Source organism: Impatiens glandulifera, chromosome 1 (assembly GCF_907164915.1).
Source record: "Impatiens glandulifera chromosome 1, dImpGla2.1, whole genome shotgun sequence".
Classification (NCBI taxonomy): Eukaryota; Viridiplantae; Streptophyta; class Magnoliopsida; order Ericales; family Balsaminaceae; genus Impatiens; species Impatiens glandulifera.
In genome coordinates, this window is record NC_061862.1 from 98,910,938 (window position 1) to 98,925,375 (window position 14,438).

The window sequence follows — 14,438 nt, forward strand, 5'->3', positions numbered from 1 at the left end:
GATGTGACTAATGTATGCTTAGATTAATATATCTTTTTACTAATAATATTAAATTTTAATTATCACTATAAATAGATGGATGCTACCAAGGATGAATAGATTGGGAAATCAATAAGCATCACTCATAAGCAAGTAGCATAATCATGCTTTGCAAAACAGAAAATTCGAGTTCATTTTGTATCGTTTCAAAAACCATACAAATTGCATTATGATCCTCCATCTATCAATCCCATATAACTCAAAACTATATATAGGATGACAAAACACAACGACATAACATGTATTAACTTGTTTTTTTTTTTAAAACAGCTTAGCGCAATTTTAAAAAAAAAGTCAATACATGTTGTGGCATATGTATTGACTTGTTAAGAATTAATATAAGGGCTTTTCTTCGTTTATATAATTTGATGGAGGTGTCAGGATTATCTCACTCCAAAAGTGTATCTTTACAAGAAAATGTAGCTATATTCCTCAATATTCTAGCTCATCATATTAAGATAAGGAATGTTTCATTTGCGTTTCATCGTTCTAGATGGAAAATTAGTAAATATGTGCATGAAGTGTTAACAATCGTTATAAGTTTTCAAGTTGACCTTCTAAAAAAATTAGAGCCTCTCCAAAATTCTCATACAAATGAAAGATGTAAATGGTTTGAGGTAATAATAAATGTCTTGTTTCTATATATCTAATAAAAGTCATATTGATCTTTATTTTAATTTTTATGTATGAATAGAATTATTTAGGAGCTCTAGATAGAACATATATTCTCGTAAATGTAGAAGAAGATATGAAAGCAAGATATAGAAATCGAAAATGACAAATTACAACAAACATGTCTGGGGTTTGTTCTCATGATATGATGTTAATTTATATATTGCCTGACTGTGAAGGTTCTACTGCTGATAGTAAAATTTTAAGAGATGCAATTAATAGAAAAAAATGATTTAAAAGTTCTTCGAGGTAAAAAATATATAACTATTTATTAATATAAAAAAATTAGACATTAACATAAGTTGTTATTACTTAGTAAAAAATGTTAATAAAGAATTACATTACTACATGTTATTATTACTTAGTAGATGTTGAATGCACAAATGAAGAGGAGATTTTAGCCCCATTTAAAGGCCACAAGTACAATTTAGGATCTTGGGATGTCGCACGAACACCTTCTAACATTGAAGAATTTTTCAACATGAAACACACTACTACAAGAATTATTATTGAAATGACAGTTGGTTTGCTCAAACTTAGATGGACTGTACTAAGAAACCCTATATTTTATCCAATTAAGACGCAATATCGTTAATTATTTCATGCAGCTTATTACATAATTATATAAGAAAGAAAATACTAATAGATTCCATGGAAGAATTACTAACAAATGAGCTTATACTCAAATTGGAGACAATGTGAATGCTATATAGATATATGATGATTGGACATAATGGTGGATTGAGTTAGCATATACAATGTTTCTTGAAGGGAGATCTTGAAGAAGTAGTGGGAGTAGAAGATAATTATTTGTATAATTTCTATCTTTTGAATGTTACAATTTGAAACCATTTTGTTTAATACTATCCATTTTTGTTATTTTTTTTGTTATTGTACAAAAGTTTATTTATTATTATTATTATTATTATTATTATTATGTTTTATATTATCTTTTGGTTTCTTATTTGTACAACAATAACTCACTCAACCTATGCATACTCAAGATCTTAATTTGTGACACTTGTTAGGTCACCAGAGTCATCTAATTCACATTCTTTCTGATCTCCACTTATTCTTATTTAATGTATTTTCTGATATATAATTGTGTTACTACAATTTATCTTTTATTGTTATTAATGCTTAGATATGGATAGTCAAAACGATGATGTAGTAACTCAACATGCTAATAAGAGACAGAAGAAAAATGCTACTAGTAGAAGAAGTTGGACTAACAAAGAGCAATAAGTTCTTATTGAAGCATTGAAAAATATTGTGAACTTAAGAATTAATGAATTTCGGTTGGGATACTTAAATGTTTTGTATGACAAGATGTGTTTATTGCGTTTCCTGGTATTGACCTACGCCCTATGCCACATATTGACTCAAGAATTAAGGTTTGTAAAAGAATATATACTGCAATTGATCAAATGCACATTTTATCAAGATTTTGATAGAATTATATACACAAAAGCATTACTTGTGATGACGATGTTGTTTGGGAAGCACATGTTAAGGTAAACACTGTTATATTTAAATTTGTTTCATATTTTAGTTTCATACTTTATAATTTTATTTTGAATAGGTTGATCCTAATGCACATTGATTGAGAGACAAATCTCTTATATTTTACGAGGATTAGTGTATTGTATTTGTAAAAGATTGAGCAACTGGAGTATTGGAGTATTTGCTGAAGGACCTACAAAAGCAATGACAACAATAGATAATGAAGTAGGAACTATTGATATAGAGTAGGAAAATGTTTGAAAAAAGCCTACATCAGAGTTAGTTCATGCAAGAATTAGTGATGTAGAAGAAGGAAGACCGGGGTAAGAGAAATAAATTTGAATCTCTAATGACATGCATTAAGGAAATGAATGCCACAATTCGAGAATTATTTACAAATTCAACAAACAATTTGACTACATTAGTTGCTAAAACTAGTTACCAACATGATCTATCAACGAAAAGAGTGCAAGTATATGAAATGATTTCCCGTCTTACTCTTGATCCAGTTGACAAGATAGATGTCATTATTGCAATTACAGCCAATGAACAATTTGTTGACATATTTATATCCTTAAATGATGATGCTGACAAGTTATTGTTCATCAAAAGACTTTCTCGTATGGGCAGTTAAAAAAAGGTAGGCATATATACTACTTGCTTTTGATAGTAATGTATATAACATGTTACTTTTGTCCTTGCAAAATATGTACAATTGCAAGTGTATTGAAACCATTAGGTCATAAATATTTTATATTTGACATGTTATCTTAATTACACTCTTTATAATTAATTATACTTTGCTGAATCTATAAAATTATGTTATCAAGGAAGTTAATATATTGTGAGCAGCTTAGTTGTCAATCATTTTCTTTATCAGCTAAATATATTCTTAAATGAGGTAAAAAAAGTTACTTATTACTAAAGTCATGATTTAATATAGTGGTAAGAAACTTGATTCTTAAATTAAATCTCAAGGATTTAAGATTTTTCCATGAACAAAGAAGTAAAAAAAATTATAGGTGAAAAGCAAACTTTCAATATTCAACATAAACAAATAACTTTTGTTAACATTATTTTATAACCTAACACAAAATGTGTTCACAAATTACCAGCAATAATAAAAAAATACATGAATGGAGAGAAATATTTTTTTTAAGTAAATATTAATTTAACAATTAAATTAAATTTATATAAATATAAAGGGAAAAATTGTCTTTTACATTTTATACTACCAACCAAACACAAAATTATAAAATCTATATAATTTATAACCCTCTTATACTTTCAACCAAATACAAATAACATATATATAACTTATACTTCTTAATACCCCTTACAACTTATACCATCTACAATTAATACCTATATAAATAATACCATATAACAAACGTTACCCTGTGTATTTCATTTCATTTGTAAATGACTGTTGTAAACTTCTCAGTTGAAGCATCATTCACTTTGCTGTTGTATTGAATCTTTATTGATAAGTTTATCTAGGTGTTTTTCATATTTGAAGTCAATTATGATTGGCTATTGTGAACTGATTACGCTTGTAGTGTATTTCATTAGTAAATGGTTGTTTACTTAACTGATTCTATTGCTAATGTATTTCATTTCATTTCATTTGTAAATGGCTGTTGTAATCTGCTCAGTTGAAGCGTCATTCACTTGACTATTGTATTGAATCTTTATTGATAAATTTATCTAGGTGTTTTTAGTATTTGAAGTTCTCAACTATGGTTGGCTGCTCTGAATTGATTATGTTTGCAATATATTACATTAGTAAATGACTATTTACTTAACTGATTATGTTTGTAGATGGGGATATTATCATTGAAGACATTACAAATAAAAGTCTCCCGATGGCTAAGCCTAATGAAGAAGTTGTGTAAATAATGAAGACCCTCCAAAGGTTCACTGTTCAGGACACTGTCATTGAAGACATTACAAATAAATGTCCCCTGATGGCCGAGAATGATTTGGAGCAGGGTCGTGTAGATAATGAAGACTCTAGAGATGGGGAAACTTTCAGTGAAGACTTTGAAGATGATGAAGAAGAGAGATGTATAAATATTAAAGACCATCCAAAGAGAAAGATTAACAAACATATGAACAACATCATCAAAAAGTTGGATAAAATAACAAACAAAGAACAACTAATGGGGATTTGCTTTTTTGTGAAGAGCTCGATCCAAAGTAACTAAAGTTTTCCTCAAAATATCTATCAATGAAAATTGAATGCTATCTATTAGAATACCAAGTAATGTATGTTCTTAATGTACTTTGTAGGGAGAAACTTTTCGTTGGCCCAACCTCTAGTTTGTCACGTCAACATTTTACCACAGTGAAAGAATACACGTGTATTTTTAGTGAAATAATGGACGTTTGGGCCCATCTATTGAATCTTAATTTTACAAGGCAAGTAAGGCATGAAAACGAAGAATTTGCTTTACTACATTATCGTATGTAAGCGATATTGAGTGAAGTTTGCTTCACTTATATTGACCATATAAATGGAAGTGAAGCAAACTTCACTCGATAACGCCAACTTCACTTATATTAACAACGGTTATAGAAGTGAAACAAACTTCACTCGATAACAATTGCTTCACTTGTATTTACATCGTTAATAGAAATGAAGCAAGCTTGACTCGATAGCGCTTGCTTCGCTCATTAATGTTTTCTTCACTTCTATTAGCAACGTTAATAGAAGTGAATCAAGCTTCACTCGATAGCGCTTGCTTCACTTCTATAAGAAATGTTAATAGAAGTGAAGTAAGCTTCACTCGATAATGCTTGCTTCACTTCTATTAACGCTGTAAATACAAGTGAAACAAACTTCACTCGATACCGCTTCACTTTTATTTACATCGTTAATACAAGTGAAGCGCGCTTCATCTCTCTCGTATATATATTTTTATTTTATTATTAATTAAATTATCATTCACCATATTAAATATTTAATATATAATATTATTTTTATTTAGTATATAATATTTTTGTTATGTTCATTTATTTATAACAAAATGTTTTATTAATTAATTTATATTTATATTATTAATTAAATTATCATTTACTATACTAATTATTTTATTATTAATTAAATCATCATTACCATACTAATTATTTCAATTTATAAAAATAAATATTTGATTTGTTTATAATAAGTTTGATAGAAAAATGTTTTCAAGAAGTTTTCCCGCTACGTCAATTCAACTTTCATGATCATTTCACATTACTTCTCATCTCTTCCAATTTCACTCGGCTAAAAATTACGATTTCAATTTCTCTATCTCTATATGATTTGCCAGAAATAAGCTCTAGGGTGAAGAAAAAGTTTAATTTTCTTTGCTGGAAACCTATTTCACGATTCTTTGCAACAAACAAACTCCTCCGTGGTCCATTACTTCATGATTCTAGGGTGAAAATGGTACGTTTTGAACATTATTTGCACGTAATGAAATATTCTGTTTTGTTTGGACAACTAACAATGTTATATTTTTGTTAATATTCAGGAAAGAAACAACTACAATAATGATGGAAGTTATATTGTTTCTTTAATACTGTAAGATGGTTCTGTTTATAGTGAAGCGTGCTCTCAGCTCTCAGGTGAAGCGAGTCTCACTTGTATTGATCTAATAACATAATTTGTATTTGTTTTCATGTTGCAACCTTCACTTTATAAGAATCTTTATTTTTTTCAACTTACCAATATTTCGTTTTTCCATGACCTAGAATTAACAGTGAATCTACGCGTTGCCTTCGTCAATTAAATTTTGATCAAAACAGTCAAATTTGGAGAATATTTTAACAGAATTTATTCCACATATCGGTAGCAAAATTTGAACTTATATGTTGTTTTATATCAGTATACTTAGAAACTTAATACGATGTGGAAGTGGTTTGTTGTCTAATATTTATATTTTCTCTACCGTCATATTTATACATACAACATAGAAATGGTTAACGCAAATTACTGGTAGAAACATATGAAAGTAGTTATTAGTTATCATTGCATATAATATAAACAAAATTTGTTATTTGAAGAATTTATTTACAAGGTCATTGTTGATGTCTTCTTTTGATATGCACTTCAGGTTTAACCCGAAATGGAGTAGTGATATTTTTAGATTTCAAAGCTTTTAATTTTTAACCTAAATATAATTTAATAATATAATATTAATACTGGATTTTAATTGGTCCAAAAAAATTGGTAATAGAGGAACCAAAATGAAAAACTAGAACTATCATTACAGTAAGTATTGAATGCAAAACTCACATATTTATTGAGAAATATAAATAAACTAAGGAAATAAGGAATAAACAAAAGGTCATTCTAAAGTTAAAGTGTAGTTTTAGTTGAGACAAATGATCATTACTTGGATTGTTTTTTCAGCATTTTAAATTTAAATAAACAGTTTTTAACTAGAACAATTTAAATTAGAATATTCTTAATAAAAATTAAATTTTAAACGGTTAGTATATTAGATAAGGCATTTTACTAATTTAATTATGCTGTGGTTATGTCTTTTTAATTTATTTATTAATATATTATTATTTAGTGTGTTGATCACACACTTAAATTATGTATTTCTCAAACTATATTGGTCATTTGATTTATTATTTTATTAAATAAAAAATAAAATAGCGAAGGTATGAAAAAGTATTCATTAATGATAAAATATTTTAAAGTGGTAATAAATATAATATTTTCTATACATTTAATTAAGTTGAAAATATCTCTCAATAAATCATTTTGTTTAAATAATTTATTATATATTTATTTTTATTTGAAATTGTTCCTTATACATTTTTTTTTTTTAATAGTTATGCATTTTAACCGCACATAACACCAAATATGAATAATTAGAAGCTTATTTTGACTAATAAATTAATTTCGTTTTTAAATTAAATTACATTCATTCTCACTCTCAATTCATTTTTATTAAATTAATAATCGCCCTTTTGATGTAAGTCATGTTTAAACGTTTGTTTAAAACATATTACAGGTTTTTTATTATAATATCATATTTTATATTTCTTAATTTCTATCATATTATTTATATTTTAATTATAAGACAATCAGATATCGTCTCTCCTTCAACATCAATAATTTTTTATTGTTTAGATATGATTTTGAGGCCACAACACAAAAACACAATATCTAAATATGAATGAGAAAAAATGAGTAACAATCGTCGTCGTCTTCGTCTGCAACATCTTTTGTTTGAAATGGAAAAAACAGATGCGCCATCATTTGAGAATTAAGTTGAAGAAATCATCTCAAGACAAATGTAAAAATATTGCCTATAATATAACTTATAAAAATAAAAAATAAATATAAGAAGAATTTGTGCCTATTTTCAACCCCAAGTAACAGTTTTATAACATTTTTAATAGTTAAAATATTTATGATTTAAATTCAAACAAAAATAAATGTATAAAAAATAATTCAAATAAAAATAATATATAATGAGTAATTTTAACAAAAAAAAAAAAAACAAATTTACAAGGAATAATTTCAAACAAGTTCATCGAACATGAAAACTTAACCTACCCACAATTTATAATAATATTAATAATTTATAATAATATTAAAATAATATTTTGAATTTTTTAATTCAAAATAATTCAAAGGGGAGATTAAAATCTTATGGTCAATTATTGTAATAATTAAAATTTAATTAGAAAAATTAAATAAAAATTAAAAATATAACTTGAGGTTAAAATATTGTATTTATTTTACTCAAATTAAACTAAAAAAAGTGGTTAAATAATTTAATTATGATTTTAAACATAAATTATATATAATTTTTGACTTAAAACAATTAAATAAATACTCCAAAATATCAAAAAATAAAATAAATGAACATAATTTTTATTATATTTTCAAAAATATTTTTATATATTAATTTGGTGAAGAAAAACGCAAGAAATGGTTAGAATTTCAATTTCAAATAACCCTTATATTAAAATTAAAATCTGATAATCCCGTGTTGTAGAAATTATGTTAAAATATTCTAGCCATCGATCAACGCTGAATTTTCATCCAACGCCCAGAAAGAAGCCACGCATTCCGGTTGTAGCCAAGCATGCGCGCGCCCGGGTCCACACAAGATCAACTAATGTGACGCTAACCCCGTTGACCTGATCGCCCGATCCTTTACGGAATCTCCAACGGAACGCAACGACGCGTTTTATTTTAAATGAAACGTCATTTTGCTGGACGATGAATTTGATAAAAAAATTATAATATTATAAAGTTTAATGACGTTTAAAATTAATATATTAAATAATTGAAATATTATAAATTTAATTAATGGGAGTTAGTGAGAGTATTAAATATATAGGTAAGAATATTTCTTTAAACAATACAAAAGACATAAATTTGACAAAAGGTTTGATAATACTCCTAAATTTGTTATTTATCCATTCTTTTCTTGTAATAATTGATGTGTTTTTAGTTATAATAAATTATATTTGTTATTTATTAATTTGTATTAATTTAGTGATAAACATATAACATATTTTTATTATATTTTAGTAATTTTGAAATATTAAAAAATAAAAGTATTTTAATTTCTTTATATAATTAAAAAAATAATCCTACTTAAAAATCCATTATGTTTATTGTTTAATGGGTCCAAATTTATTTAGTCCAATATTAAAAGCCCATTGAAAATAGAGATTGAAAAGATGACAATGGGCCCATCTCTTCATCGATGTACTACAAAGTCGTCGTCGTCTTCTTCTTCTTCTTAAACCAAGATCCCCAATTGAAAGAAACCCTAGATTTGCAGAAGTTAGATCTGTTTTCTTATTAAGCTTTTCGCACTGGTCTTCTCAAATCTTTCTTATCATCAACCCCTTCCGCATCTATCTAATCGATTGATTGATAGATAAATCTTCACAATATTGAGCTTCAATACTTTCTCTCTCTACATCTTATCCATCCCTGTATACACGTGGAAGATCGTCCATACAGAGCTTCGAATTTGTCTTTCAATACCATAATACAGTCCGATCTGAAGTTGTTTTAAGGTATTTCTTCTATCTACTCATCTTATGATGTTAGACATGCTTTGTTTTGTTGTTGTTACACTCGTCATGGTAGGATTCATGAACTTATGATGTTCTCTAATCTTAATATGTTTTGTTTTGTGATTGTTGATTTCATTGGGCTCTTACAAAGGAAAACATGATTTAGATCTGGTTATGGTGAAATATTTTGGGTTTCTCGTTTTCAGATTTTCAGGACTTACGTTGACTCCAATTTGTTTCTGTTATTAGCTAGATCTCAACTGAAATTTGATTGTCTCTGTTTATTATATTTCTCTTTTGATCTCGACTGTGATTATTCTTCTTCCTTATACTTCCTGCGATCGGTTCCTGCCTGACAGTTTGTTTTACATGTTAAAATTATCTGACATTTGATGTTTGGATATTCTATATGTTTTCATGTTTCTAAAATACCTATTTGTTTGATATGATTCTCGATAATCACATAAATAGTTCTTCTTAATGTCCAATTCTGGATAATTCTTTGTTCAATTTGTTATTTTATTCTATCCTTGGTTAATGGACATGGAACAATCAGTTGAGAAACTTAGTGAAGGGATTAGAACTATCTCCTGTTGTGAATTTGCAAGAATTACATTCATTTTGAAACATTATACACCTGTCTTGTTAAGATTTGTTAATGTTCTTGTTATTTTTCTTCTTCTGTAGGTTGTGTTCTTGTTAGGGTTTCTGTAGTTGTTAGTTTCTATGGACATGCCACTTGATGACATGATAAGGAGCAGGCGTAATAATGAGAGAGGTAGAGGACAAGGGAGGTCGATGCGTGGTCGAGGCACAAGAGGAGGAGGACAGAATCGTTCATTTGGCAGTGGAAGAATGACCGATGCTCCACGCAGCAGAGCCCCGCCTGGGCTGAATGCTCGTCCTTCATCTTTTTCCATTGCAAAGGCAAGCTCAAAATCATGGGTGTTCTTGTTCATTTGCTAGAGAATGTCAATTTCAGTTAAAATTGAAAAAAAAAATAAGTGGATAACTTATTCTGATTTAGAATCTTGTCCATAAAAGGCTTTGTGATATTACCTTATTGCTGAAGCTCTCTATTGATCCTCTGCAAGAGTAGGACTGATTCATGGGTCTCTGAATATGGTTTAGATCGATATGAGAGGACAAGTGACTATCATGTTAAAGGAGAAGATTGTTTTGATCAGACATAAAATCCATGCCAACTAACAGTGTTGTTTGTGCTGCCACTCATGGATTATAAAAATTCTTTGCGGAGGGGGTTTGATGCTTTTTAGCATTATAATATTTCTTTTGAAAAGGGGCTTTTATTAGTCAAGGTCACAGAAATGAGGTTTGAACAACCAGTACAACACCCTGCTAAAATATATACCTGATTCAAAGCGAACTCTTCTCTCTAATTTGTAAGAACTCAAATAGTTATTACTTTAGTCCATGATTGCTGCTTATAAAACCCTGGGAGTTTATGATGGGATCCTCCTGCTCTTAGTGACATTTCTTTGCAATGGGATTTCACTGTATGAACTTCACATATGGAGCTCTCACCATTGCCGTTCTGCCTGTGGTTCATATTCTCTGATTCAAAGCTAATCGATTGAGTTTTCATTGGATTATTTCTTCTTGATGATATCTGATCTGATTTACCCTTGAAGAACGGTGAATTTGTTGTACACCTCTTGAACTTGTCCTGACTTACCTTTTCCCAAAATCTGAAATATTGATTAGATTATGCTTGTATCAGTCTTTTCGCAGCAGAGCAAGGACTTTCCCATGGCAGCGTGATTTGGTTGAAGATAGCCTTAGGGCTGTAGGGATCTCTAGTTCTGAAAGTGGAACAAAGTTATATATCTCCAACTTGGATTTTGGAGTGACCAATGAAGACATAAGGGTACAGCTTGAGATTTAAACTTAGTTTGCATTAGACACTCATGACCATCTTATTCTTGTGCAATCTTGCTGAGTGGATATTTGCTTCAAAATCAGGAGCTCTTCTCTGAGATGGGTGAACTTACAAGATATGCAGTTCATTATGACAAAAATGGCCGCTCTAGCGTAAGTCTTTATGATTTTCATCCTAATCAATTTTATGCTTATATATATATTCACTTATCTTTGAATCTGTTAGGCCATTCTGTTAGGCCATGTTTGGTGTTTTTATGATTTTCATCTGAATCAATTTTATGCTTATATATAAAAATATATAGACATCACTTATCATTGAATCTGTTAGGCCATGTTTGGTGAAGAGTTATTTGGCATTGTTTGATCTTGGGTTATTTCAAAATAACCTTGTTTGATGAATGCTATTGAAAATAGGGTTATTATTTTTTTTTTTCTAAAGAGACATTAGAAGTATAAATATACAATTTGAAATATTTTTTCAAAAGAAATATATTGTTTTTAATGTTTTGGCTGATGATTTGAATGATAATGTGATTGATTTATAGGATAGTGGGTTTATTGAATTTGATAGGCATAAGGAAGGCAACTAATTTTCTATTTGTAACAAAGAATTATAAATTTGCAATCATTTGCTTATATTTTCAAATCTTATAGGTGTCAAATTCTCTAAATATTAGTTGCTTTCTGATAAGTGAAGTCCAACAGCATTGAAAGTTTATTTTCTTAGAAACTTTGATTTTAAATGAAACTGTTTAGTGATAATATTTTTTTTGAACAGGGGTCATCTGAAGTTGTATTTGCACGTAGGAGTGATGCGATTCAAGCACTTAAACGTTATAACAATATACAACTGGATGGAAAGCCAATGAAGATTGAAATAATAGGAACAAATTCTGAAATTCCTGTTTCTACTCTTGTCAATGTAGTTGGAGGTGTTAATGGAAGGAGGACTGTTGTTATGTATGTGACACTTCTTAACTCCCCTTTGTTGTTTATATCATTACCTATATCTTCTTTGAAGTATTTCTCGGCATGGGTTCATCCTGGAAATATTATGAGCCCCATTTGAAAACTAGTAAATTGAAAGTTATATTTTTACTTAGGATAATGATCTAGATTAGTGTAGTATTTTATTGATTTATTCATTTGGTTTAGAGATTATTCTGTGAATCATGAACAGATTATGATCTAGATCATTTTTTTATTGCAAAACATTGAAAAAAATGGTAACAATTAACAAAACAGACCATTATATTATTGTGTTTCTCTTTAGGCTACTATCATGCCTAAACATATATAGAGGAGGTCCTCATTGGTTCCCTTTTAAATTTATCTGGGTTACCCTCTAATCTGTTTTGAACAATTGCAGGCCAGGATCTGGACGTGGAAGAGGATCTGGACAAGTCAATCGGGCATCTGGGTGAGTCTTATCATATGACTGTTCGTTTTTCTTTTATTTCCAAATCAATGGGAATGAACATTTATACAGAAGAAGAGTGGTTTCTAGAACAATTCTCAGCTTTTGCTTTCTTTTCACAGTCCTAGGAGTCGAGGAGGATTGACTAATGGCCGAGGTGGTTTTGCCAATGGGCGAGGAGGCGGCTCTACTGGCGGCCGAGGTGGATCTACTGGCGGCCGAGGCGGCGGTTGGGGTAGGGGCCGAGGAAGAGTCCGTGGTGGTGGTGGTCGCGGTCGCGGTCGCGGGAGGAAGAAGCCGATTGAGAAGTCAGCAGAGGATCTCGACAAGGAACTCGAGAATTATCACGCCGGTGCAATGGAGACTTGAAATGTTAAAATTTGGCTGTGAAATTTCTAATGGGTATCATTATTAGGGTTGTTCTTCCTTTTGAAAACAAGCAAGGGATTTGGGATTTCTGTCTTGTTGCATGTTTTTTTTTTAACTTGTAGTTGGTATGTTCTACTGAAATTTCTACTTTGATTGTCAATGGAAAGCTGTGTGTATGGTTTGAAATTTCTAATTCTAGTAATTACATAACTAGTGTATTCTATTTTTAAAAAAATGTTATTATTAAAATATTTGAGATAAATCTTCTTTTTTGGTTTTTTTAAATAGTTTTTTTGTTTTTTTTAAATAGTTGAGATAAATTATTATTAGTTAAATATATATTTATAACATTTAGTAAAATTCAATTAATATAATTATTAATTTTTATTGTTAATTCTATTTTTAGTTCTTTCAACTAATTTTTTTTATTAAATCCTAGTCCATATTATAATGCAATTGATAGAATTTCACCTCACTTAGGCACCTTAATTTAAATTCAAACATCCCCAATAATTGAAATTGATATTTATTTCTTTGAAAAAAAAAATCGGTAACCCAACCGAACCGATAGTTAACCGATTTCATTTTAACGGTTTATTAGTTAATTGGTTCTAACGGTTTCGGTTAATTGGTTTTTTACCGGTTAAACGGTTTGGTTTTCGGTTTTCCTATTTTTCTAACGGTTTAACCGGTAAACCGGTAATAATTTAATTATATATTTTTATATTTTATAATTTGTATTAGTTATTTTATAAATAATTTTTATAGAATAATTTTTAAAACACATTATAATTTATATAAAATTTTACAAAAATAAATTAAAAACAAATTGAAATAATTTCATTAAAATATGTAAAATTGTTTTTATAACGATTAGATAACGTGGAATTATAAATTAACAAAATCAAAATAGTTAAGCAAATTAAAACTTGATGCCTTCAAAGTTCAATCTTCACTTCATGTTTTAACTTTCTCTCCAACATGTCCAACACAGAAACACCTAAAATCAAAGTTATAAATTATAATTTACCGATTCCACTTCATGTGTTCTATCGGTTAAGAAGGAGATTCAATCATATTAGCTTATACTTGGTTGGTCAAAGACTAATCGACATAATAAATTTGAATTTTCTCAAGAAACATATAAAAACCTAACAGAATAGTTATAAAATATATTATATTGTTATAATAAAATTATATATTATAACATATTCCTAAATATATCCATAAAATATAAAATATTTATATTATATTATAATAATAATATAATATATTATAATAGAGCCAAGGATGGGGAAGAGTATAATAGAAAACTGCAAACAATAATTTAAAAAAAATATATTTTATAAATTTATTACTTAATTAAAAAAATTGAATTATCGGTTCTTGGTTAAACCCGGTTAACCGGCCAGAACCGACCAAAACCGGTAGAACCAGAACCGATAAAACCGATACCATTAACGGCCGTATAACGGGTTTGTAAAATAAAAGC

The 14,438-nt window shown here is 28.6% G+C and overlaps 1 protein-coding gene across 1 annotated transcript; it reads left to right on the forward strand.

Moving 5' to 3' along the window:
- The first annotated feature begins 8,972 nt into the window (after positions 1-8,972).
- Positions 8,973-13,156, forward strand: LOC124919404 (THO complex subunit 4D). The gene is made up of 7 exons (XM_047459638.1): positions 8,973-9,258; positions 9,946-10,185; positions 11,000-11,146; positions 11,242-11,310; positions 11,939-12,120; positions 12,530-12,580; positions 12,700-13,156. Exons 2-7 carry the CDS (start codon positions 9,985-9,987, stop codon positions 12,944-12,946), a joined length of 897 nt encoding a protein of 298 aa, XP_047315594.1. The 5' UTR covers positions 8,973-9,258; positions 9,946-9,984; the 3' UTR covers positions 12,947-13,156.
- Positions 13,157-14,438: the final 1,282 nt, after the last annotated feature.

Bases quoted from the DNA above. Each gene is read 5' to 3' on its own strand.
- LOC124919404 (XM_047459638.1), top strand. From the start codon at position 9,985: ATGGACATGCCACTTGATGACATGATAAGGAGCAGGCGTAATAATGAG. The intron at 11,147-11,241 runs GTACAGCTTGAG...CTTCAAAATCAG, and splicing joins TGACCAATGAAGACATAAGG to GAGCTCTTCTCTGAGATGGG. The intron at 12,121-12,529 runs GTATGTGACACT...GAACAATTGCAG, and splicing joins GGAAGGAGGACTGTTGTTAT to GCCAGGATCTGGACGTGGAA.